General features: G+C 41.5%; 1 protein-coding gene and 1 long non-coding RNA gene across 2 annotated transcripts in view; both read left to right on the top strand.

Moving 5' to 3' along the window:
• Nucleotides 1–23,392, top strand: part of LOC118888465 — a 400,177-nt gene that overhangs the window by 114,206 nt on the left and 262,579 nt on the right. The window lies entirely within an intron of this gene.
• Nucleotides 1–23,392, top strand: part of DCX (doublecortin) — a 358,186-nt gene that overhangs the window by 240,724 nt on the left and 94,070 nt on the right. The window contains exons 3-4 of the mRNA XM_036839487.1: nt 4,001–4,386; nt 12,880–13,220. Of these exons, the coding sequence (XP_036695382.1) occupies nt 4,023–4,386; nt 12,880–13,220 (705 nt within the window). The 5' untranslated portion in view covers nt 4,001–4,022. The remainder of the gene's footprint in view (nt 1–4,000; nt 4,387–12,879; nt 13,221–23,392) is intronic.

Below are 23,392 nucleotides of genomic sequence, written 5' to 3'. Positions count from 1 at the left end.
AATGGGGTCGCTGCCCTTTTCCTTCAATCTCTTCACGCCATTGAACCCTCAATCGTGACTCTCCCTTGATCTTCAAAGTTGACTTCCATACAGAAAGATGTACTTTCCCCTGGACTTGTGCCTGAGCCCTTCACTTCTGCCAGGGATCCTTCTCCTCTGAGGAAGTGAGAGAAGAAGTTTTGGTTAGTAGCTGACAATTCTTTGAGAAGAATTACGTTGGTGAGCTAACCTAGTCCAGTTTTTGAAAAAGGTTTTCCCACAGAACATAAGTCTATGAGATGCTCTGGGGAAAAAAAAGATCCTGAGTTAAAAAAAAAAAAAAAGCAGGAAGCCCTTTATACTAAATTGCCTTCTCGGAGACTTGTACCATGTTTTAAGTATATTAAAGGCCCTGAGAAGTTTATGATAAAGAAAACAAATTTTGTTTAGCCCATCACTTTTCAAACATATTTGACCATAGAACTTTTTTCTCTTTTTAAAGAATACCTATTAACATCCACATACCTCACACTGGGAAACATTGATCTTGTTCACCCTCTGCACTCTGGTATATAGAAAGCAAACAAAGCCATCTATCCTAGACTGTCTTCTAAAGACATTTTGCTTCCACAGTAGTGTTAAAAAGCCTAGATCATGAGGACATTTTCTCTAAGATCTATTCCAAATCCTTCATGTTTAAGTTTTATCGTCCCATCCATTCTTATATCTTCACCAGAAATAAAATGATTTTGAGTTCTGATGCAAAATCAATTGCTGTGTATTTACAGAATGCTTACTATGTGAAAGAAAAAAAAATTAAGACATTGGCTTTGCTGGACAAGGAAGTTGCAGCCATTGGTTGGAATTTCCATATTTCTCTGCCTCTATTCCTTGATATTTTTCTGCCCTTGACTTGAATAACCCTGAGTTTTCAAGAGGTGGCCACAGTGTAAGGCAGAAACAAATGGAAGAAAACAGGGCAGACACGTGCTGTCCCCTGAGGTACTTATTTAGAAAAGAGGAGAGCAGCAGAAAAGTGTTGGGAGGACTTGACTGGGCAGGTTGCACACTTGACGCTGAACACCCCACTAACATAGATAGCTCAGGCTTTGCTGAGCTATCACCTTCCAGAGAAGAAAAATCATATATTTAATCCCATTTTAAGGCAGCTTACAGTAAAATACGTGCATAGCAAGAGCTTAACTATAAATCATCTAGCATTATCTCTAAAAAGTAGGGTTAATTATATTAGGAATCAGACATAAGATAATTCCTCAGCATGCTATTAGCTCTGAGCTTCCTGGAAGCCAAGCAAAAATGGAACCATGATAGTTCAATACTGCTACATATTAATGCATGGAGCCTCCGTTGTGAATATGGTAGCCCACCCTCACCTTACTCTTCTTTTGTCTTATAATTTGGCCTGATTTCTTGAATTCAATATGCATGCTTCCTTGCCCTTTATAACATATTTGATATAAAGAAGCCAGTTAGTAACAAATAGGCAGTTTGAGGAAAGAGCTATTTAATATTTATCTTGTAGCCATCAGACTCACTTCACACAGAAAAGTCTCTGGGTTAGATTTGAAGTCTCAAATTCTCAAAGGTGAACGCTGCAGATCCCATTAACAAAATTATTACACCAAGCTAAAAGGTCTTTGGGATCCGTCTTCAACTCCATCCTCCATGAAATTCTGGAATGACTTGCCCTTGTCTTGTCCCTTTCCTACTGCTTCTTAGTCTACTCCACTAACCTCCTTTCCAAACAACCAGTTGTTGGATGCATGAACTAACATGCCATAAAGAATTTGCATATTTGATTGTTTTCTCTCAAGGTTAAATGAAGAGAGCTACAATTTCTAAGAAGCCTGGTTTGACTGTGAGTCTGGCCCCCAGGCAGATTAGGCCAAGGTTTTGGCCAAGTGAAATTGCCAGTTCCCTAAAAGAAAAGACTAGCACATTGCTCATTAGAGCATTCTGAGCTTGCCTGTGCAATCTTTTTGCTACCCTGCAATTTCCTGTTGGTTATAAATGAAACCTTTCTAGCTGTTAATGCAGCCGGTGAGTTGAAAAAAACAAAGCATGTAATTAATCAAAGGAGGTTGGGGGAGATTCACTAAGCCTGAGTTATAGGGGAGAAGCTGGACAAGGCACTAGGACCTAGAAGGCATCTATCCACCCTGGCAGGAATTTCTTGCTTGGAGCTCAGACAACAAAGGCATAGAGAGATTGGTTTTCTTTCTCTCAGCATCTCCACCCAACCAGCAGAAAACCGGTGAGTGGGGCTTTCCAGTGATTTTCAGGGAGAATGTAACAGATGTCAAACGGGAAAAGCACAAGGCAAAGCTCTCTCTCTCTCTCCCTCTCTCGGTGTGTCCTCTCTCTCTCTTTCCCTCTTATCTCCCCCCTCTTTTTTTTTTTTGGCCTTATTCTATCAGATTTTTTCCTAAGCCTCTACCTGGGATTTTCCTTTAGAAAAGTGAGTTTGATGTTCCTTTGTTTTCACTGTGATGTTGATTTTAGAATAATAGCACCCCAGATTCTAAAGCAAAGCCAAGCGTTGCTGGCACGCCTGGGGAAATGCTTGCTACTTGTCTTGAGGAGGTGGGGTCTCTTACACTGCAGGCTGCCTGACAGAGACAATGCTGAGCTCAGCACAGGTCATGGTGACATTGGGAGAATAGAGGGAGCGAGCCTGGCAAACCTGCTAGGCACCAGTCTTCCTTTATCTCCTGTCTTCCTGGTCCCTTGCAAATATCTCAATGTGGCAGTGTGTAGCAGCTGAGCCCTGCTTGCTTTGTGAGTCTTTTTATCCCCATCTGTGCGATGCATGTTAATAGTTTGGTTCCTAGGCTGTCACTACCTTTGCTAGCGTTTGGGGCTTCTGTTGTATTTGGTTTCATATTGTGATTTTCTTCCTTCCTTCCTTCCTTCCTTTCTTTCTTTCAGCAGAAAGGGGGAAAGCAAATCTGACAGATGACCATCTTTTGGCTCAGCTAACACACCTGGGCACTAGACAAATTTGGGGTGAATTGCCTGCTGTGAGGGCAAAATGCCCCTTCATTCAGGGTAGAAGCCCAGAACAATGAAAGGTGTGCTTGCTTCTAAAGGTCCCATATGCTGTTAAAGGATTCATTTGGGAATCTTTCAACAATTAAATGATTCCATTAAGAGGTGGGGCTGCATCATTGTTGGGGGTGGGTAGAGCACATAGAGAAGGGGGGGGCGGATACCAGGAGTAAAGTAGAACTAATAACTCATTAAATAACTGATTTTTCTAATCCTTTTTTTTTTGCAGCTTATTTCTTGTGAATCTCGGATAGCTGCACCAGCTTGGTGGGGAAGGGGTTTGATGAATAGCACAAAGACTCTGGCTATTCCCTAGAGGCCGTCCCTTTAAAGGAGAATCCCAGTTTATTCTGGGGGGAGGGGATGCACACATTAGAGTAGGAAAGAGGGTTTGGGATAAAATTAAAACACTCCCCTTCATAGTCATTTTACTAAGATGCAAAGATTGCTTCCTGAGCTGGAGATGCTAACCTTGGCTAGGTCCTTCTGTTCCCTTCAAGGGGGATTTTGTCAGGCTATGGATTCATTTACAAGCGTTAGTCATGTGGGCATGTGTGAGGAAACAGATGCCAGTTTTAATGTATTTAGCCCGAAGTTACAATTTGATAGGAGCCAGTGTCAGGAAGTCCCAGGATTTTAAGCTATTTCAAAATCCCTCCCTCTCCTGTGTTTGGAACAGTGCCAGAAGTGCCTCCCTCCCCATCTCTCACCCCAATGCCCACAGCCAGCAGCACCCCTCCAGCCCCTCCTTCTTTTCTATTAAAATCAATATTCCTGCAGGTCAGGGGCAAGCAGCAGATGGGTCACGGGCTTTTTTCAACCAGTTCTTTTCACAAGCAGCAGATTGCAGATCTGGATCTGGCTAATATTTGAATTCCTTTCTTTTTTTTTTTTCCTCCTCACCCCCTTTTCTTTGCTTCTTTTCATCCCCACCCTTTTCTCCAACACTCAGGTCTCTGAGGTTCCACCAAAATATGGAACTTGATTTTGGACATTTTGATGAAAGAGATAAGACATCCAGGAACATGAGAGGCTCACGGATGAATGGGCTGCCTAGCCCCACTCACAGCGCCCATTGTAGCTTCTACCGAACCCGAACCTTGCAGGCACTGAGCAACGAGAAGAAAGCCAAGAAGGTACGTTTCTACCGCAATGGGGACCGCTACTTCAAGGGGATTGTGTACGCTGTGTCCTCTGACCGTTTTCGCAGCTTCGACGCCTTGCTGGCTGACCTGACACGATCTCTGTCTGACAACATCAATCTGCCTCAGGGAGTGCGTTACATTTACACCATTGATGGATCCAGGAAAATCGGAAGCATGGATGAACTGGAAGAAGGTAATTCAAGGAGTGGGTGGTGGCCCTTAGTGGGAGGTGGCATCGTTAGTTACGGGTACATTTCTTGGATTTTTATTAAAAGGAATTGGGAAATGTGTTTGTAAAAACACAAGGTTGCTGCTTAGACTTCTAATTCTATAGGCATTGACAGAATCATTAGCCATTACCCTTCATGGTCTTCAGTTTCGGCTGGCGTCGAAGTGGGGCTGGTGATGATAATGCATTGTGTTTATCTCCCAGGGTATACAAAGAAAAATCTGAATTGTGTCATTTACTCTAGAATGTGTTCATAGTTAACTCTAAATAGCACTATTGAGGCAGACCATAAAACCATTAGGGGTATAAAATGAGGAAGGAAGATTGGGTTAACAGAGAGAAAATATTACATGCTAATATCCTTTGAACTGCTGAGAGACTCTTTGTGAATTGCAACTCATGGAAATACGCACCCTAAAAGCTGGACTTCCTGGACCTATTCACAAAGGATTATACTTTTAGGTAAGTGGTCACTGCTCAGCTGTTGCTTCTAAAAAGCCCACTTCAGGGTGTGTCCCTAAGGCTGAGGTCATTGAGAGAAATACCAAAAAAAGCTGTAGGTATGCCTGGTATTTTAATAAAGACTATTCCTATTAGAATAGGAACTGACTCACTCTACCTAAATCTGTTTAAATCCTTTTCAGATTTTGGTTTTGCAATCGAATTTTATGACAAGATTGCTGAGAATCTTGACAACCTGTGTACCCAACTCAAAAATAGGGAAAATCCCAGCTCTTACCAAAACTTGCCCAGCCATGAAGTCTTTTTTGTGATCATTTAGAAAAATAGATCCTGGGACATGGTCTTAATATTTTACTTTATCAAATCAAGTATTTTGAGGATGCCTCCCTACCCCACCTTTTAATGGGTGTAATATATGTGATCAGTTTAACCTGACAATACTTTAAAGGACGGCACTCAGGGGTGGTGATAATGAAAATGTTCCCCCCAAAACCTCTTCCCACTCTCCAGCCCTCCCTCCTCATTCTTTCCATTCCCCCAAGCAAAGATGGGTTTAGAACAGGCAGATCTCTCTGAAACAGCCGGCAAGGAAGGAGAAACAGCACATTAAAGGACTTGGTATGGATGGGAGTGCCCCGCCTCTGCTTCACTGCTTCTAGGTTTCTTGTGTTCCTAGACAAAGGAGCATGAGGGCTTCCCGTGTGCAAGATCACATTCTCGCAAGTAGCTGCTGTTTCTCAAGTCAGGTTGAGTGATTTGGGGCTAGTTACTTATAAGACAGTGTCCATATGGCTACTGGATCTGGGTCTCGGGGTTCAAGTCTGTGGTTTTTCTCCAAGCTGACCTTGAGAAACAATGCTGAGGAGGCTTAGATTATCAGGTGCTGGATGGCCAGGTAGAGGTTAATCCCAGGCTTCTTCTGAACACTGAAGGATTGGCCATCCTAGCAAATATCTTAAAATAAAGGAGAGTCAGGGCAAACTTGAAGGACTTGAAGCTAGGCTGAGGGAGCTGTCCAACAGCGTAATCGATAGGGTGTGTGTCTTTTGTCACTGTAAAATCCACATCTCAGTCAAACTGGAGGGGTTTCTCTGTAATAATTTTCATAAACAAAGCACCCTGAATCACCCAGTATGTCCTCATTTCCACTAGATGCGATCTTTTAAAGACCACGATATATGCTCGGGCAGAATTCTGAATCAAGTGACATTGTATTTGGAGCAAGGATTAGAATGTTCTTGTGTCTGATATAAGAGTGGTATCATACACAGATTGCCCACTCCCCCAAATCCATTTTTTAACATGTCTTGCTCAAGGACTAGCCCTTGATATTGATTTTCCTCCCTGGATTTCTGTGTGTGTGTGTGTGTGTGTGTGTGTATTGGGGTGTGTGTTGTGATAATCTTAGCTCAATATAGGTAATAAATACAATTTTGAAGACTGCAGCTTTCTTTTCTCTTGATCTTTTGAGTCCTGCTAGATTGGACTCCTCTTCTCATCTACCACTCCCGGGTGCAGTAGTAGTACTTCCTGGTGAATTTCTGGACTATGCAGAATGTAAATAAGGCTCAGTTGCATTTATCCACAAGTCACGTACAACCACAAACTGCAGTGGCCCTCAGTGCCCTTTCAGTACTGAGTATGGCCCATTCAGTCAAGGAAATTCTGGGGTATCTCTGGGACAGCATTGAGAAATGTGACCAATATCCCACTACCACAGAGCCAGATGGGAAAAGGTACAGATATGAAGAGGATAAAGAAAAAGGGTCTTTTTCTCTCCTATTTTTTGTCCTTTGCAACTGTAGGAATGGAGGACAGAAGTCCTTTACTTTCTTCACCTTTGGAAGAGGTTAAAAGAAAGATTTTAAAATAGTAATTCATACATGTTGCTTCCCAAGAGACTTCAAATTGAAAAGGTTTGGAAAGGTCCCTGGGTGAAGAGTCAGAGGCATTGGGTTCTCATCTTAGAGGCAGAAGATTATAATAGGAAAAGAAATCTTTGGAATCCGATTTGGTTCAAATTCCAGTTCTGCCACCTGCTAGCTTGTGTGAACTCGGGGGAAACCATTTAGACTCCATGAGCCTCAGTTGTTCATCTGTAAAGTGGGAATAACTGCTTTGAGGATTAAATAAAACAATGGATACGAAGTGTTTAGTGTTCTGCCTGGCCCATGATAGCATTCAATAAAGGGTGGCTGGTACTATTTGAGTCATCCTAGTTTATAGCTGGTTAAGCTACATGACTATAAGTTTGTCCTTATCATCACTGTGACTAATGTTGTCTCTTTTTAAAACAACGTAAAAAAACCAACTTTATTAAGGTATAACTTGCATACTGTAAAATTCACCAACTTAAGTGTACAGTTCAATGACTTTTAGAAAATTTACAAGTGGTGAGACCATCACCATAATCTAATTTTATACCATTTCCATCACCCCAAAAAGAAACCCTGTACCAATTAGCTGTCACCGCCCATTTCCCGTATTCTCTCCAGCTCTAGGTGACAACTTATCTACCTTATGTCTCTACAGATTTGCCTATTCTGGACATTTTATGTAAATTGAATCATACACTATGTGGTCTTTTGTGACTGGCTTCTTTCGCTTAGAAAATGTTTCCAAGGTTTGTCCGTGCTATACCATGTATCAACACTTCATTCCTTGTGTTTCTGAGGAATAATATTTCATTGTATGTAGAGACCACATTTTGTGTATCTATTGTAATATTCTTATCTGTAAAATGAGACTAGTAATACCTGCCTTCTTTATCTATTAGAGTGATTGTGAGGATAAAATTAGATGATAAATATGGAAACACATTGACAAGGTAAAACTACAGCTACAAGGGACTATTATTGTTCATGATGTAAAAAAAATAATAGTAATAAGAAAAATGGTACAGATGAACCTATTTGCAGGGCAGGAATAAGAGACATAGACGTAGAGAACGGACATGTGGACACGGGGGGTGGGGAAGGGGAGGGGGGGACGAATTGGGAGATTAGGAATGACATATATACACTACCATGCGTAAAATAGATAGCTAGTGGGAACATGCTATAAAGCACAGGAAGCTCAGCTTGGTGCTCTGTGATGACCTAGATGGGTGGGATGGGGGGTGGGTGGGAAGGGAGGTCCAAGAGGGAGGGGATATAGGTATACATATAGCTGATTCACTTCATTGTACAGCAGAAACTAACAACATTGTATAGCAATTATACTCTAATAAAACAATATGATGATGCTAGTGAAGAGTTGGAATAGCCAGTGGCTCCCAAACCTGGCTGCCTTTCAGAATCTTTCAGAGCTTTAGAAAAATATCAATTCCTGGGCCACACCCCGGATTTGTTGACTCAGAATTTTCAGGGCTAGTGCTCCAGAGTCTGTTTTCACAGATTTCCCCAGGTGAGTCTTATGAGCACTTAAAGTTGGGAAGTACTAGATTAAGTGATCTTGACGGTCCCCTTCAGCTACGTACAATGGTGGGAATTCCTAGGAATACATAAATCTTTGTTTTTGTTTTTTGATTTGTAGATCTTAAAGGAATAATGGAGCATAGACCATACTATGTTTCCAAATGGCCACATTATTAAGTATTTAGCCTAAAATAAAATGAAATAGAAAGCAATTGGTTAATAATCACTCTGGCCTTGTGGCACTCCTTTGTCTAAATGCCTCTAGTCTACTGTCTGCTGCTAGATACTGAAAGTATTAAGGGGACCATTTTGGACCAAAGTCAGGTTATTGATGTCAGCTTTCCCACAGCTCCTTGGGTACACAAACAGTCTTCGTGAAGCCAGACAGAATGTGGCCATATATGTATTAGCTATATTCCCAGTGGGTCAGTGAATGAAATCCACCAGTGACTTTTCGTTTGGTCTTGTTTAGTCTTTCACTGGAGAATTATTCTTCCTTCATGTACTGTCTAATTCCTTCCCCACTTCCTTGTATGTAAGTACCCAGATCAATCTTAGGGGTGTCCTTTTGAGCATTATTATGCAGACCATGGGACAGAATATTTACAATTGTGACAGTCTTGTTGGAAGATCTGTATGGTGACACCAGCTATGATCCACTTTCTTTGCCATAGCTCATTTGTTCCAATGAGATGAAACCACTTTCTCACTAATTTATCCTCTAACTACTAAAGCAAGCACGCTGCCAAAGACGAGGATTTTAAGGTACCTGGGAGAGTGATACATCACTAATAGATCTGATAATACAATAAACTGCCATTTAATATTTTCCTTCTTGAGGGAGAAAGCCCAGGAAAAGAAGAGAAAGCCCAGGCAGAAGTGCTTTTGCACTGAGCAGCTATAAACATGTTTAATGTTTTTGAAAATGGAGCTCTCCTGAAAGTGAAGGGAGATAGACGTTAGATCATCTTGAGCCCATAGCTTGTTCCCTTCCCGCCCTTTCAGCTGTGCTTCCATGACTTCATTTCCTTACCCCCTCGCCCTGAAGCAGATTGTCGATTCCAGCAAATTGTCACCTTGCTTGGCTCTGAAGCCAGCTTTCCTTCTAGGCTTCTAATGCGTGGGAAATGGCCCCTGGAAGCTGTGGCAGGATGGGAACCCAGCTGTGTAAAGGTGCAACACACCTCACCCAGCTCCAAGTGCCAGGCAGCTGGACGTGCAGGAAAGCACCGAGCTCTGGCAGCACACGTTGCAGACAATTGCAAAATCAGAACCAGGAAGCTTTGGTCGAGAGAAGCAGCACATTTGATGTCTTTCCAGTAGTACAAGGGGAGAGTCCTCAGTGGTGGGCACCTACTTCTTTTCTTTAACATGTAATTACCATAACAACTTTATCTCCTAGAGCCTGTTTGAGATGGAAAAGAGAAGAAAATTCCTTCTTATAGACCTTAAGAGCTGGAAGGGACTTAGATGTCACCTAGCACAATAGCTTCAATTTGTAGACAGAAAAGCTGAGACTCAGAGATTAAATGATTTGCCTGATGTCATACAGCTTGTAAATGCCTGGCTGGGATTTAAATCCAGGTCTATCTGACTCCCCCTCAACCACCACAGACATCCTGCCCTCTGCTAGGGGATGCAGATAACGGGGGAGGCATGTGTGGGAGCAGGGGGCGTATGGAAAATCTCTGTACCTTCCCCTTAATTTTGCTGTGAACCTTAGAGCTGCTCTAAAAAAAAGATAGTCTTAAAAGATATCCTGCCCTCAGTGTGCACCAGCAGAGGCAGCAAGTGGCTTTGCTAGGTGTTATCCATGAAGCTACCACATTTGGCCTTTGACGCAACCGGAGGTCTCCTTTCAACCAGCAGGAAATATGATCTTTGAAGCCTGGGTCCCGGGCAGTGCTCATGTTATATAATGATTCTAGCTCAGTTCCAAGATGGTTGCCCTTGCTGCTGCTGCTTTTCTTTCCTTCAGCTTCTACTCTTCCTCTTTTCATCTCCTTTCTCTCCACCCTTTCTTCCTCCTTTCCCTCTTGGCTCGTTTTTCTTGTTCTCTCTCTATTCCTTCAGGTTAGGGCCTTAATAATAACGATAGCTGGCATTTATCAAGTGCTTACTATGTGGCAGACTCTGGGCTCAGCCCTGCAGATCATGCATCACCTGCTCTGAGCCTCAGAACAACCTTAAGAGGTAGGTCTTGTTACCATCATCCCCACTTTGCAGACAAATAACTGAAGCCAAGGGAGGTTAGTTTGCCCAAGGGCACACAACTAGGAAATATTGGGGAACCCCATTGTGACTGACATCACATCAGCTGCCCTTTTTCCATTACTTCATATTGGGGCCGAAAGGAAAGAGAGTGGAGAGACTAAAATGCACTGTTGGAAAGTGTTCAACATAGATTTGGCTGAGAGCTGGGCCCTCTGAAAAGTTCTTGGGCGCCATATGATACTATAGCTGTCTGCCATCATGTTCATTTTCATGTGGAGTGGTTAATCATACTCATAGTTCAGAGGCTTAAGAGGTTTAAGAGATGGGAGCAAAAAAAGTCCAGAGTCCTAATAGGGCTGCACAGCTGACTCTCCAGAGGAGACTGTGGATGAGTGAAATCATAAATATATAGCCTCATACATTTGCACACCACCAGTTGTCTGACAGAGTTTTAAAGTACATGACAAATTACGGAAAACATCTGACTCAAAGGCAGTGACCTCTTGGAAGGTGCCCGTGCATCTGGTAGAGTGCCATTTCTAGGGTATGGGCAATACTGGCTGTGAATATATGGGGGAATTGAAAGGGTCCCTTCATCCTTTAAGTCAAAAATTAAAGACCACATCCTCTAATCACGTGCGTAGGATTGGATTAGCCAGTGGCAGCCAGAGAAATTAGGGTTTCTTTTGGCTGCGGTCTTTGACCGCCCCATCCTGGCTGTGCACGCCTGCACCAGGTGCAGGAGTGAGGGCCCGTGCTCATCTACAAACCATGCCTTGGTCCCCTTGTCAAGACAGAACACCAGCAGCATCTGGGACTCAGAGCAGTGTTGGAAGCCACTTTGCATACGTTACAAGCCACTTACCTTCCCGCTCCACACACACATATAAATGTCCTCAGAGGTGCCCTCCAGACTCTCACCGAATCTTCTCTGAGCACTAACTGAGAAATTTATCAATTAACACGACTTAAAAGGCTTTGGTGCTACAGCAAAGCAATCAATATTTGCACAGGGACTGAATCATCAGCCCAGGGTTTGTGAATGTCTCTGCTCCGTTCTCCTGCTGAGACCAAAGGAAGAAGAGCCATCAGATTATAATTGTGTTTAATGCTTCCTTTGCAAGGGCTCGGGTTGATTGATTGATTGATTGATCGATTTAGCGTTATTACTGATGAGTTAAGCCTGATTAAATCCCACTGGTTTTCTGCATCTCAACCTCTGGATGAACTTTTGTATACCTTGAGGCTAATGTGTTTTACTCAAAAAATTCAATCTTTTCCGATAGTCTCTCCCCCAGGCTGAGCCTACCTCTCTTCCTCTTTTCTCCAGCTTCTAGTCCCAGGTGTCTAATCCCCTCCTCTTGCCTCTGGCCCCTGCATTGCTTCCGCTGTACTAGTCATTTCCTCTAGCCCATGGTAAATGTGAAAATTACACTAGATCCCTCCAATCCATAAATCAGGCTGTACGGTGTATTCTCACATCTCCACCTCATTACTTGTGGCAGCCAAGGGTGAGCACTGGTGAAGACGGCCCTGAATACACCGAGCTAGTGTGTGGCATTCAGGAAGATGGAAAGATGAGGGGTGGGTGTTGGAAACAGGGGAGAGCATTTCTCAAGCAAGAGCTAGACTTGCAAACACAAGGAATAGTGTGTGTGTGTGTGTGTGTGTGTGTGTGTGTGTCTACAGGTTGTTATTTAGATAGTTTCTCCACCTGGGTATGGGGGTAAAAGACACAATTATACACACATACATACATTCACCACACACACACATTTCACATTTTAGTATTCTACTGCTTAGCCATATACTCTGTACAAAGTACAATCGGGCTTCTTGGCAAGTTTGCCCTGTATGCCCAATACACAAGGTTACTTTGGTCACTTTGACTTGGAATAAAAATGTATTGATTTTGAAAGTTCTCTTCAGTTCATAATATAACAAATAGGGCTGTGAGTCCAGAAATAGGACAGGAACATTAAGAAAGAGACGTGTTAAAAACGCTCTAGTAATGCCCCTAGACATTAACACACATCCTAGGAGTTAATGTAAACATTTCAATTCAAATGAAATCATATCAAGCTTGAGAACCCCACTTGTTGGATTATACTTAGGTATGTTCATTATCCCTGGGACCCTTAGCTTTACAGGATTTTTTCATTATGATGAAGAATAGTTTGCTGATTACTTGCTCTTGAATTTGAATGAGCCAAGTTGTTAGAGGGCCTAATTAGGAATTGCACATGAAGTTTGTTATTATCACCATTTTTCCAGAAGTCCTACTCCAAGGTCAGTGTGTATTAGTTTGGTTAGAATAGTCCGTATACCTGCTGTTAAACTAATCACCACTTATTTCTTCCCTTAGGGGAAAGCTATGTGTGCTCCTCAGACAACTTCTTTAAAAAGGTGGAGTACACCAAGAATGTCAATCCCAACTGGTCTGTCAATGTGAAGACATCTGCTAATATGAAAGCCCCTCAGTCCCTGGCTAGCAGCAACAGTGCCCAGGCCAGAGAGAACAAGGACTTTGTGCGCCCCAAGCTGGTGACCATCATCCGCAGTGGGGTGAAGCCTCGGAAGGCTGTGCGTGTGCTTCTGAACAAGAAGACAGCCCACTCCTTTGAGCAAGTCCTCACTGATATCACTGAAGCCATCAAACTAGAGACCGGGGTTGTCAAAAAACTCTACACTCTGGATGGAAAACAGGTAGGTGCTTTATCCCCCGATTACACCTCTTCTCATTTGTTCTAAATCCTTGGCTGACCATCTCATACCTCGGACATCATTTCTGGTTGGGAGACCCTTCCTCCACCTCTCATCAGCCCTACCTGATATATTATGTCTCATTTGGGAGAAAGGTCTTTTCAGCAGACAAAGCAATGGACCAGGAATGTGAGGCTTTGAAATTCAATCTGTTTCTGACTCACCAGGTAGAATGGTCACTTATTAGCTTCCTTATCTGCTAAGAAAAGATGTGTTGGAGCCTAGGTCCTACGAACTCCTTGGAATATGAATTTAGCTAGTGCATGATGCAACCTGGATGGTTCAATGTATGTGACTAGAAATGAGATTTGCCCACTCATTTCTTCTTAGATACTCTTACATTGGTACTCAGCATCCATTCTGATGAAAAGAGGTGGAAGTGACCCTCATATTCTATGAAAGGAGAATATGAAGGGAAGCACTGAGGTTTCTGGTTCGTTGTCTTTGCCTCACACTAGACCACATTTTTTCTCTCTCCCTTTTCCATGTGACATAGCTGTCTTAATCTGGTTCCACTGATGGTTTGTGTGGAAAGGGACTATTTCAGGATCCTAAAATTAGCCCAAGAAAGATGGTGCCATCTGTTTCTCTCCAAATCAGGTTCTTCATGTCATTGGTTATGCTACTAAAGTGCCACCTATATTAATATCTGGGAAAGAATGCAGCCAGGCGTCTCCATCAGACAGATGCACCATTCTCTTGAGCACAGGGAGCTGTAAATATATGACAAAAAATGTTCCAAGGGAATTGGAACAGTGGCTGGTTTCTTTGGCTCTAAAGAGAATCCTGGTCCCTCATCAGACAAGACAAGTGTGGATTATTATCAGTCCATACTTTCTACCTCTTAAAATACCTTTGGTGTTTGAGCAACTATATAGATTCTTAAAAAAAAATAGATTCACCATATGAGGATGATGAGTGTTCAAATGCAGAACTGTGCCTCCTCCCATAATTTCTGATATATACTGTGTGCTGCAAGATTTTAAGTTTCTGGGAAAAACACGAACTCATATACATGGTAATTTGGATAAATGTGTGGCTTCTATCTGAGAGAAACCTGGAGGTATTGGTTGTATGTGATCTGTGTTTGTTGTACCACAGCAATGGGTTTATCTGCGATGGGAAAAGTTCTAACTCTTAAGCATCTAAGAATATCTCTTTTTTGAGGACCAAGTGTATGATGAACAGGAGCTGTCCAGGAACAGGATTAATCATCATAAACCTCACCTCGGAGAAGTAGGGTCTAGGAATTTTATGATCAGTGGATCTTAGAGTTGAGGGTGACCTTAACTCTAGAAGCCATGACATTTAATCTCCCTCCTATGGCAAGGATGTACTCTACAGTCATTTCAATTTCATAAAACAGCCCATTTCACTGTTGAACAGCTGTGATTTTTAGAAAGATTTTTCTAACATTAGGCATAATTCTGCTTCCCTGTACCTTCAGCCTCTTGAAGAAGTACAGGACAAATACAAATCAAGGATGTAAGACTGGGATTTAGAAGACTTAGTTTCTAATCTGGATATTGCCACTTACTCTGTGACGTTGGGCTAACCACGTAACTGTCCTGAGGCTCACACTTCTCCTCTGTACAAAGGGGCTAATCACACCTGCCCTACCCATGCTCACAGGATTCTCATGAAGATCAAATGAAATCATGGATATGAAAGCACTCTGTAAATCAAAACACGCAATGTAAATATGTATGCATACAGTTCATCATTGAGATAAAATATGTAAACTGCCAGACAATTTACATATATATTAATAAATGTTAGCACTCTTCCCCCTACTTTACCTTCATCATTCTTACCACAAATTTCCAGCGTTCTGTGGGATGTACCATACCTCAGCATTCTGTGATTGTTCCTAATAATAAATAAAGGGACACCTCCGCCTCTTAGGTAAACAAGCTGCAGTCCAGTGATGGGTGGATTTTCATCCTACAGCAAGCTTTCCAACTCCTTTCAAGCGTTGGTTCCCATTTCTTTGGGGAGCACGTTAGGCAATGCCAGAGTATGATATGGTGTGTGTACAGACACGTCAGGGAGGGGTGTGCAAGGGAGCAGGCATCGGTGCCTCTGCACATACTGTTTCTTCTCTTTACAATGTCTCCCTCTGCCTACCCTGACCCCTGGGGGTCATCTTTTAAGCCCTATTTCAAATATCATGTTATTTCTGAAAACTTCTCTGTCTCCACCATGCAAAGTTAAAGTAATCTTAACCTTTTTTTTTTTAATGCTTAGCTCCTGATTCATGGTGGATGCTCTATAAATGTTTGTTGACATAAGGAGATTCTCACATGGCCCAGGTAGCTGTTCTGAGATGTTCTGAGAAGCCCTCTGTTTTCAGTGTCCCAGACGCTATCCTTAGGTCTATCAGAAGACACAGGGCGGCTTCCGAAGGAGTGCATATTCCACCCGGGCAGCTCCGATCTATTACTCACTTGGAAGTCACTGAGAGCAGACTTTTAAAGCAGTTTTTCCTAAAGTGTATTCTGAGAACTGCCCCCATCTCCCCACCCCCAGGAGCTCTTCATAAAAGGGTTTTGTGGTCAAATAAAGTTGTGAAATGCTGCAAATTATATGCCTTTCTTAGAGATTCACATTGCTCATTGGCACATTAAATGTTCTGAGAAGTCCTGCAGAAAGGAAACCCATTTAATTTAGACCCGGGATTTCCCAATCTTATTTAACTGCAAACATAGGGAATACACAGATACACGCACACACGCACACATACACAAGCTCTCTAGGAGCACACTAGGAAATGCTGTTTACAGAATATGCTGAATGATTAGGAGCTAACTCCTCTAACCTCACTGGTATGCATGGGGTAACCCACAAATCAAACATTGCTGTGCGGTTACAGCAAGGACGTTAAATAACAAAATTTGGGGGTGCAAGGACAAAACCTACTAATTACAAAATAGGTGCTGAGTATACTGAAATTTGGTGCCAAATTCAAAATTTTGGAGCCCAGCCCATCTCCCAGTTCTAGTGATGACAGCCCTAATGTTAACACCTGTCAGTCACTTTGATTACTGGTGGGTATTCTTACTACTTGGGAATATGATCTTCCTCTGTTCAGGCTGAAGGCACATGTGTTGCAATGGCTTGGACTTGCTTGGATGAGATTCCATGCCTGTCTTTGGCTAAATGTGGCACCAGGCAGAAAGGACAAAGTATGGCCAAGGCTATTTGTTATGGAACGTTTTTATCGTGACGTCAAGGCCATCACTTGGTTTCAGTCTTGCTCTAACTGGATCCCAAACAGACCAAATCAAGTAGTTTTCTCCCCCATTGTTTAAATAATGATCAGTTAAAACAGCCCAGTTGATTATAGCAGCTTTATTGTTGCTTCTGTTCTCATGTGTGCCATTTGACTGATTGGCTTATGCTGATTGATAAGAAATCTGCGGACATGGCTCTCATCTCTTTCTGTTTTTATTTTGTGTGGATGTGCTTTTGGAGTCTTTGATCTTTTCAGGGCTTATGTTTTGCCGGTATAGAAGACCAGTTTCCTCAGAGATATTTGTGGTCTGTGTAGGCAGGGAAGCTAGCCATCGCTAGTAGGACGAGGTCCCAGTTTATTCCTCACCTCGATAAGAAATTGCTAATGGAATAAGGAGTAGTTAGTAGGGCTCTGGCTACTCCCACGGGCTATAATGGATTTCTAGGAGGTCAGGGAAGACACGATGAAGAGTTGGATGACGATGTATATTAGTTCACTCTCAGGTGAAGTTGTTCTTTTGATTCCTTGGCAGCTGGAGTGATTGAGGTGTGTTGACAAAATTATCCAACTATTAATTTCTATAATCAAGTCACATATGGACCTTTATGCTTAAACGTCATGGGTGCATAAAAACTGGAACCCAAATTTCTGGTTCACTTGGTAGTAGTGGCTCAGTAGATACATGGTCTAGCCTTAAATTCATTTCTGTAAAGCACAGGGCATGGTGCTTCTGTTTGTTAGAGATGCAGAGCTTTAATAACAGACATTTAGCTTTTTGGCATCTTACACAGGGCTACAGCTGGTCCTCACACCATCCATTTTTATTCTATACTTATTGGCATCTCTATTCTCAGTTTTGTCCATATTCAGGTTCTGTGCAAAGATTCACTGTTGCCTCAAGATCCCTGCCTAAGGGATAAGTATGGCCTTTAGGATTTGTGTTAGCTTTGTTGGGCCAGTTTTAAATTGGATGAATTTATTTTGCGTTTCTGTCTATATCTTTCTACTACTAACTACTTGAACCAGGAATTTTAGGTCTCAGAATAACAGAAAAGAGGTTTAAGCTGATTCCAAGATTACCCATAGCCTTGGAGGCTAGAACAGGAGTTTTAAGAAATGTTTTGAACCATAGGATGGTAGAATAGGAAAATGAGAGCATGAAGGATGTTTGAACTGCTGCTAAGTATTCCGGGAAAGACTTGCCCCTTCCATCTTGCTATACTAAATAACTTGGGTGCTGGAAGCACAAAGGTAATTGCAGGAAACACAGGAAGACAAGTTGGATTTAGCCTTGGAAATGTTGGGTGCATTTCCCAAGGTGGATGTGACTTTATTTTGCGTGTGTAGCCGGTTTTTCTCCACGCCCCCCACCTCTGCCCCCTTCAGCCACATCTGGTCCTACTTATACTCCCTGGCCTCCAGGTCTCCCAGAACCAACCTCTCTCTCCTCCTAGTGTTGTGTCCTGTTAGTCAACCTTGGGCTCAATAGAAAAGGCCACGTGGACATAAATTATGCCCCAAAAGGGAGGTCATTTATCATTGACCTTCGCTTGAGAAGACCAAGGCTGGAAAGGTAATGTTTGCATTACCAAAAGTTCCCCCTCCTCAACCTTCCACAGATTTGATTCCTGGAGACAGGATTTGAGAGGATTGGCTTGAACGTGAAGTAGAAAATAGCAAAGAAGGGAAGCCAGGTTGGGCTCTTTGAAAGGAGGTAGTTTGCAAACTACCTTGCTATATGTAATATAGACTTCAAGATGTCTCACACTGAGGTAGATTTTATGCTTTAAAAGAAGGCTTAAGGGAATTTGCTGGTGGTCCAGCGGTTAGGACTCAACGCTTTCACTGCGGTGGCCTGGGTTTGATCCCTGGTCGGGGAACTAAGATCCTGCAAGCCACGCAGCATGGCCAAAAAAAAAAAAAGATGGAAGTGGCCAAACATCAAATATGCTGTTGTTCTTCTGGAAAGAAAGGACCAAGTGTAGTCTGGTGATTGTTTATTTCTTCAGTAATTTATCATCTTAGAGTTTTATTCTTGATGAGCTGCTCTTGGCTCTGAGCAGTGATTGAGCTGGGGCTTGGTCCTTTCAATCGAAAGCTTTGGCACAGTATTCCAGTCTCCCACATTGACTAGTCTATCAATATCCAACATTAGCATATGGAAAGAGCCCTAAACTGGGATTCAAAGACCTGAGTTCTCATCTTCACTGTGTTCTCCACTAGCTATGTGTTATGGGGGCCAATCACATCTCTTCTCTGGACCTCAGTTTTTGAGATAAGTACATGACCTATAAGAGTACTTCTGGCTCCATGTTAACAGAGTATTCATCTTACAGTGTTGCTTCTGTTTAGATATTTTTCACTAAGCTGCTACTCTTCTCAATGCCCTCCACCTCTCTATGCTCCTAGGATCTCCAGCCTGATATAGTAATCACCATGGTGGATATGTTGTTTTCTAGGATGGTCCCTAAAGGTATTTGCACAGTTCTTATGTTCAGATCTTTCCTGACACCTGTGATGACATGACCAAAGAATATTTTCAAACTTGTAATTTTGATTTGACCTCCTTTTCTTTCCAATGTGGATGATATGAGAAGCAGAGGGTGGAGAAATCACAAAACAAAGCAAGATGAAAGCCAGCCTGCTAACTGTCAAGCATTTGACAGTGCCATTATTAGGTGTCTTCAACATAGTGGTGCTATTTTCAGTGCTGAAAAGAATTATTGACAGTGGGAGAGGTTAGCATCAGAGCTATTTCTTGAGTAAACTGAGGAGGATCATTAAGTGGGGACTGATCCAGGGATGCAGGCTGTTCCATTAGCAGCCATTGAAGTAACTGGCCTCTTGTTCTTCGTTCTTTACTTTCATCTTTCTCATTATTGCCATTCCCTCAAAGTGGAAGAAAATGCGTTTTCTTCAAATACGGTTTTAAAAATAGCTTCATTGAGATATAACCTCCATACCATACAATTCACCCATTTTGTGTACAATCCAATGGCATTTAGTATGTTCACAGAGTTGTGCATCCATCACCAGGATCAATTTTAGAAAATTTTCATCACCACGAAAAGAAACTCTACACCCTTTAGACATCATGCTCCAATCCCCCAGTCCCCCCACTGCTAGGCAATCACTTATCTACTTTCTGTCTCTACAGATTTGCTCATTCTGGAATTTTAATGAATGAAATCATGCCATACGTGATCTATTGTGGCTGACTTCTTTACTTAGCATGTTTTCAAGGTTCATCATGTTGTAGCATAGCACTACTTCATTCCTCTTTATGGCTGAATAATATTACATTGTATGGATACACCATACATAAATAAATATAGATTTATATAAATATAAAAATAAAAAATATATATATTTATATAAAATATATTAAATATATTTAAAAACAAATATAAAAATAAATATTTTATTTATTTATTCATCATTTGATGGACATTTGGGTTGTTTCAACCTTTTGGCTATTATGAATAAAGCTGCTATGAACATTCATGTTCAGATTTTTATGTGGACATATGTCTTCATTTATCTTGGGTAAATACCTAAGAATAGTATTGCTGGGTTACATAGTATGTATATGTTTAAAATTTTAAGAAACTGCCAGACTATTTTCTAAAATGGCTGCACCATTTTACATCCCTACTAGCAATGTATGAGGATTCCAGTTTCTTCACATCTTGCCAACACTTGTTATTGTCTATCTTTTTTATCAGAGTCATTCTGGTGGGTATAAAATGGTATCTCATTGTGTTTTTTTTTATTTGCATGTCCCTAATAACTAATGATATCAAATGTATTTTCACATGCTTATTGGATATTTGTGTATCTTCTTTGTTAAACTGTCTATTTAGATCCTTGCTGTTTAAAAAATTGAATTGTCTTCTTATTATTGAGTTATAAGAGTTCTTTATATATTCTGGATACAAGTCTTTTATCACATATATGTAATTTGCAAATATTTTCTCCCAGTCTGTAGTATGTGTTTCCATCTTTTTAATGGCTGTCTTAATTTTTCAAGAGCAAATTTTTTTCATTTTGGTGAAATCCAATTTATTAATTTTTGTGTATGGTATGAGGTAAGGGTCAAGGTTTTGCTTTTCTTCCTTCCTTCCTTTCTCTTTCTTTCTTCCTTCCTTCCTTCCCTTTCTCCCCCCTCCCTTCCTCCCTCCCTCCCTCCCTCCTTCCTTCCTTCCTTTTTTTGCAAATGTATATCTGATTTTTCCAGCACCATTTGTTGAAAAGATAAGATAGGTTTTTAAAATTTTGAATTTTTTTAAAATTAATTTATCTATTTACTTTTGGCTGCATTGGGTCTTCATTGGGTTGCGCGGGCTTCTCATTGCAGTGGCTTCTCTTGTTGTGGAGCATGGGCTCTAGGCTTGGGGGCTTTAGTAGTTGTGGCTCTTGGGCTCTAGAGCACAGGCTCAGTTGTAGCACACGGGCTTAGTTGCTCCCTGGCACGTAGGATCTTCCTGGACCAGGGCTCAAACCTGTGTCCCCCGCATTGGCAGGCGGATTCTTAACCACTGCGCCACCTGGGAAGCCCTTGAATTTTTTTTTTAAACATCTTTATTGGAGTATAATTGCTTTACAATGGTGTGTTAGTTTCTGCTTTATAACAAAGTGAATCAGTTATACACATATATATGTTCCCATATCTCTTCCCTCTTGCATCTCCCTCCCTCCCACCCTCCCTATCCCACCCCTCTAGGTGGTCACAGACCACCGAGCTGATCTCCCTGTGCTATGCGGCTGCTTCCCACTAGCTATCTATTTTACGTTTGGTAGTGTATATTTGAATTTAATCTGAGAGTTAGAAATAGCAGTGGCCCATATATCCAGCGAGTACCTTGAAATCAAAAGTTAGCAGCCAAATTCTCTGAAGTTTTCTAGAACTTCCAAGAACTGTGGATGTGAACTAATGGCACAGAAGTTTCTCCTATATAGGTGCTCTGGAACAGTGACTCAATCCAAAGCTACAAGAGTGAGGTTGGCTAAGCCTCACTAAGTAGAGAAAAACTAGAGGGCTCAAGAGAAGTTAAAAGTTCCTTGGTGGTGCCCCCTTGCTCTAGACTCCTGATGTTCTCACCCCAGACCCATCCAAACCTGCTTGTTTCCATGTCCTATCCCTTCAGGGTAGTGTTAAGCAGGATTGGGGCAGAGGAGTAAGGAGATGCCAAGAATTGCTTGGATTACTTTTTTTTGGTAAAAGCTTAATTGAGATATAATTCACATACCATGTACTTCACCCATTCAAAGTGTACAATTCAATGATTTTTTAGTGTATTCATAGATATGTGCAGCCATTGCCATAGTCAATTTTTAAACATTCATCATCTCAAAAAGAAATCCTATACCTTTTAGCTACCAATCTCCTACCCCCTATTTGCCCTAGCCCTAAGCAACCACTAACCCACTTTCTGTATCAATAGATTTGCCTTTTCTGGGCATTTTATGCAGATGAATCTCACAATATATAGTCTTTTGTGACTGGTTTCTTTCACTTAGCATAATGTTTCAAGGCTCATCCATGTTGTGGCATGTATTTGGATTTCGTTCCTTTTTATGGATGAATAACATTCCATTATATGGATATACCACATTTTATTTATCCATTCATTGGCTGATGGACATTTGAGTTGTTTCCATCTTTTGACTACTATTACTAAGGCTGCTAAGAACATATGTGTAAGTTCTTGTGTGGACATATTTTAACATCTTTGTTGTAGTATAATTGCTTTACAATGGTGTGTTAGTTTCTGCTTTATAACAAAGTGAATCAGCTATACATACACATATATCCCCATATCTGGACATATATTTTTATTCTCTTGAGTATATACCTAGTAATAGAATTCTTGGGTGCTGGGGTTTCTCCTGTTGCCTAACCACCAAATTCATGTTTCGAAAGCACATACCCAAAAGGATGCTCCAAACAAACAAATTCACACTCTTTTATATGTGTAGAGATTTGGCCCAGAGTTCTTGCCTAAACAATATACTGGAAGGAAACATGAAGGTCCCTTTAACAGTTTTTCTTAAAGCTAGAGCAAATACAAACAAGCCATTTCCCTCTTCTTTTTATCTTAGTCCCACCTGGCCTTTCTAACTCTCCAGAGTCAAACATTCTTTCTAAACAGAAGGAACTTCTAATACAAAGAGTCACAGGCTCCTCCCAAACTACCAAACTTCTATTTTTTTTTAACATCTTTATTGGAGTATAATTGCTTTACAGTGGTGTGTTAGTTTCTGCTGTATAACAAAGTGAATCAGCTATACATAAACATACATCCCCATATCTCCTCCCTCTTGCGTCTCCCTCCCATCCTCCCTATCCCACCCCTCTAGGTGGTCACAAAGCACCGAGCTGGTCTCCCTGTGCTATGCGGCTGCTTCCCACTAGCTAGCTATTTTACATTTGGTAGTGTATATATGTCCATGCCACTCTCTCACTTCATCCCAGCTTACCCTTCCCCTTCCCCTGTCCTCATGTCCATTCTCTACATCTACATCTTTCTTCCTGTCCTGCCCCTAGGTTCTTCAGAACGAGTTTTTTTTTTTCTTTTAGATTCCATATATATGTGTTAACATACGGTATTTGTTTTTCTCTTTCTGACTTACTTCACTCTGTATGACAGTCTCTAGGTCCATCCACGTCATGACAATTAACTCAATTTCATTTCTTTTTATGGCTGAGTAATATTCCATTGTATATATGTGCCACATCTTCTTTATCCATTCATCTGTCGATGGACACTTAGGTTGCTTCCATGTCTTGGCTATTGTAAATAGAGCTGCAGTGAACACTGGGGTACATGACTCTTTTTGAATTATGGTTTTCTCAGGGTATATGCCCAGTACTGGGATT

The sequence above is a fragment of the Balaenoptera musculus genome, chromosome X (genome assembly GCF_009873245.2).
Source record: "Balaenoptera musculus isolate JJ_BM4_2016_0621 chromosome X, mBalMus1.pri.v3, whole genome shotgun sequence".
NCBI lineage: Eukaryota > Metazoa > Chordata > Mammalia > Artiodactyla > Balaenopteridae > Balaenoptera > Balaenoptera musculus.
This window is presented reverse-complemented; position numbering and strand designations above follow the sequence as displayed.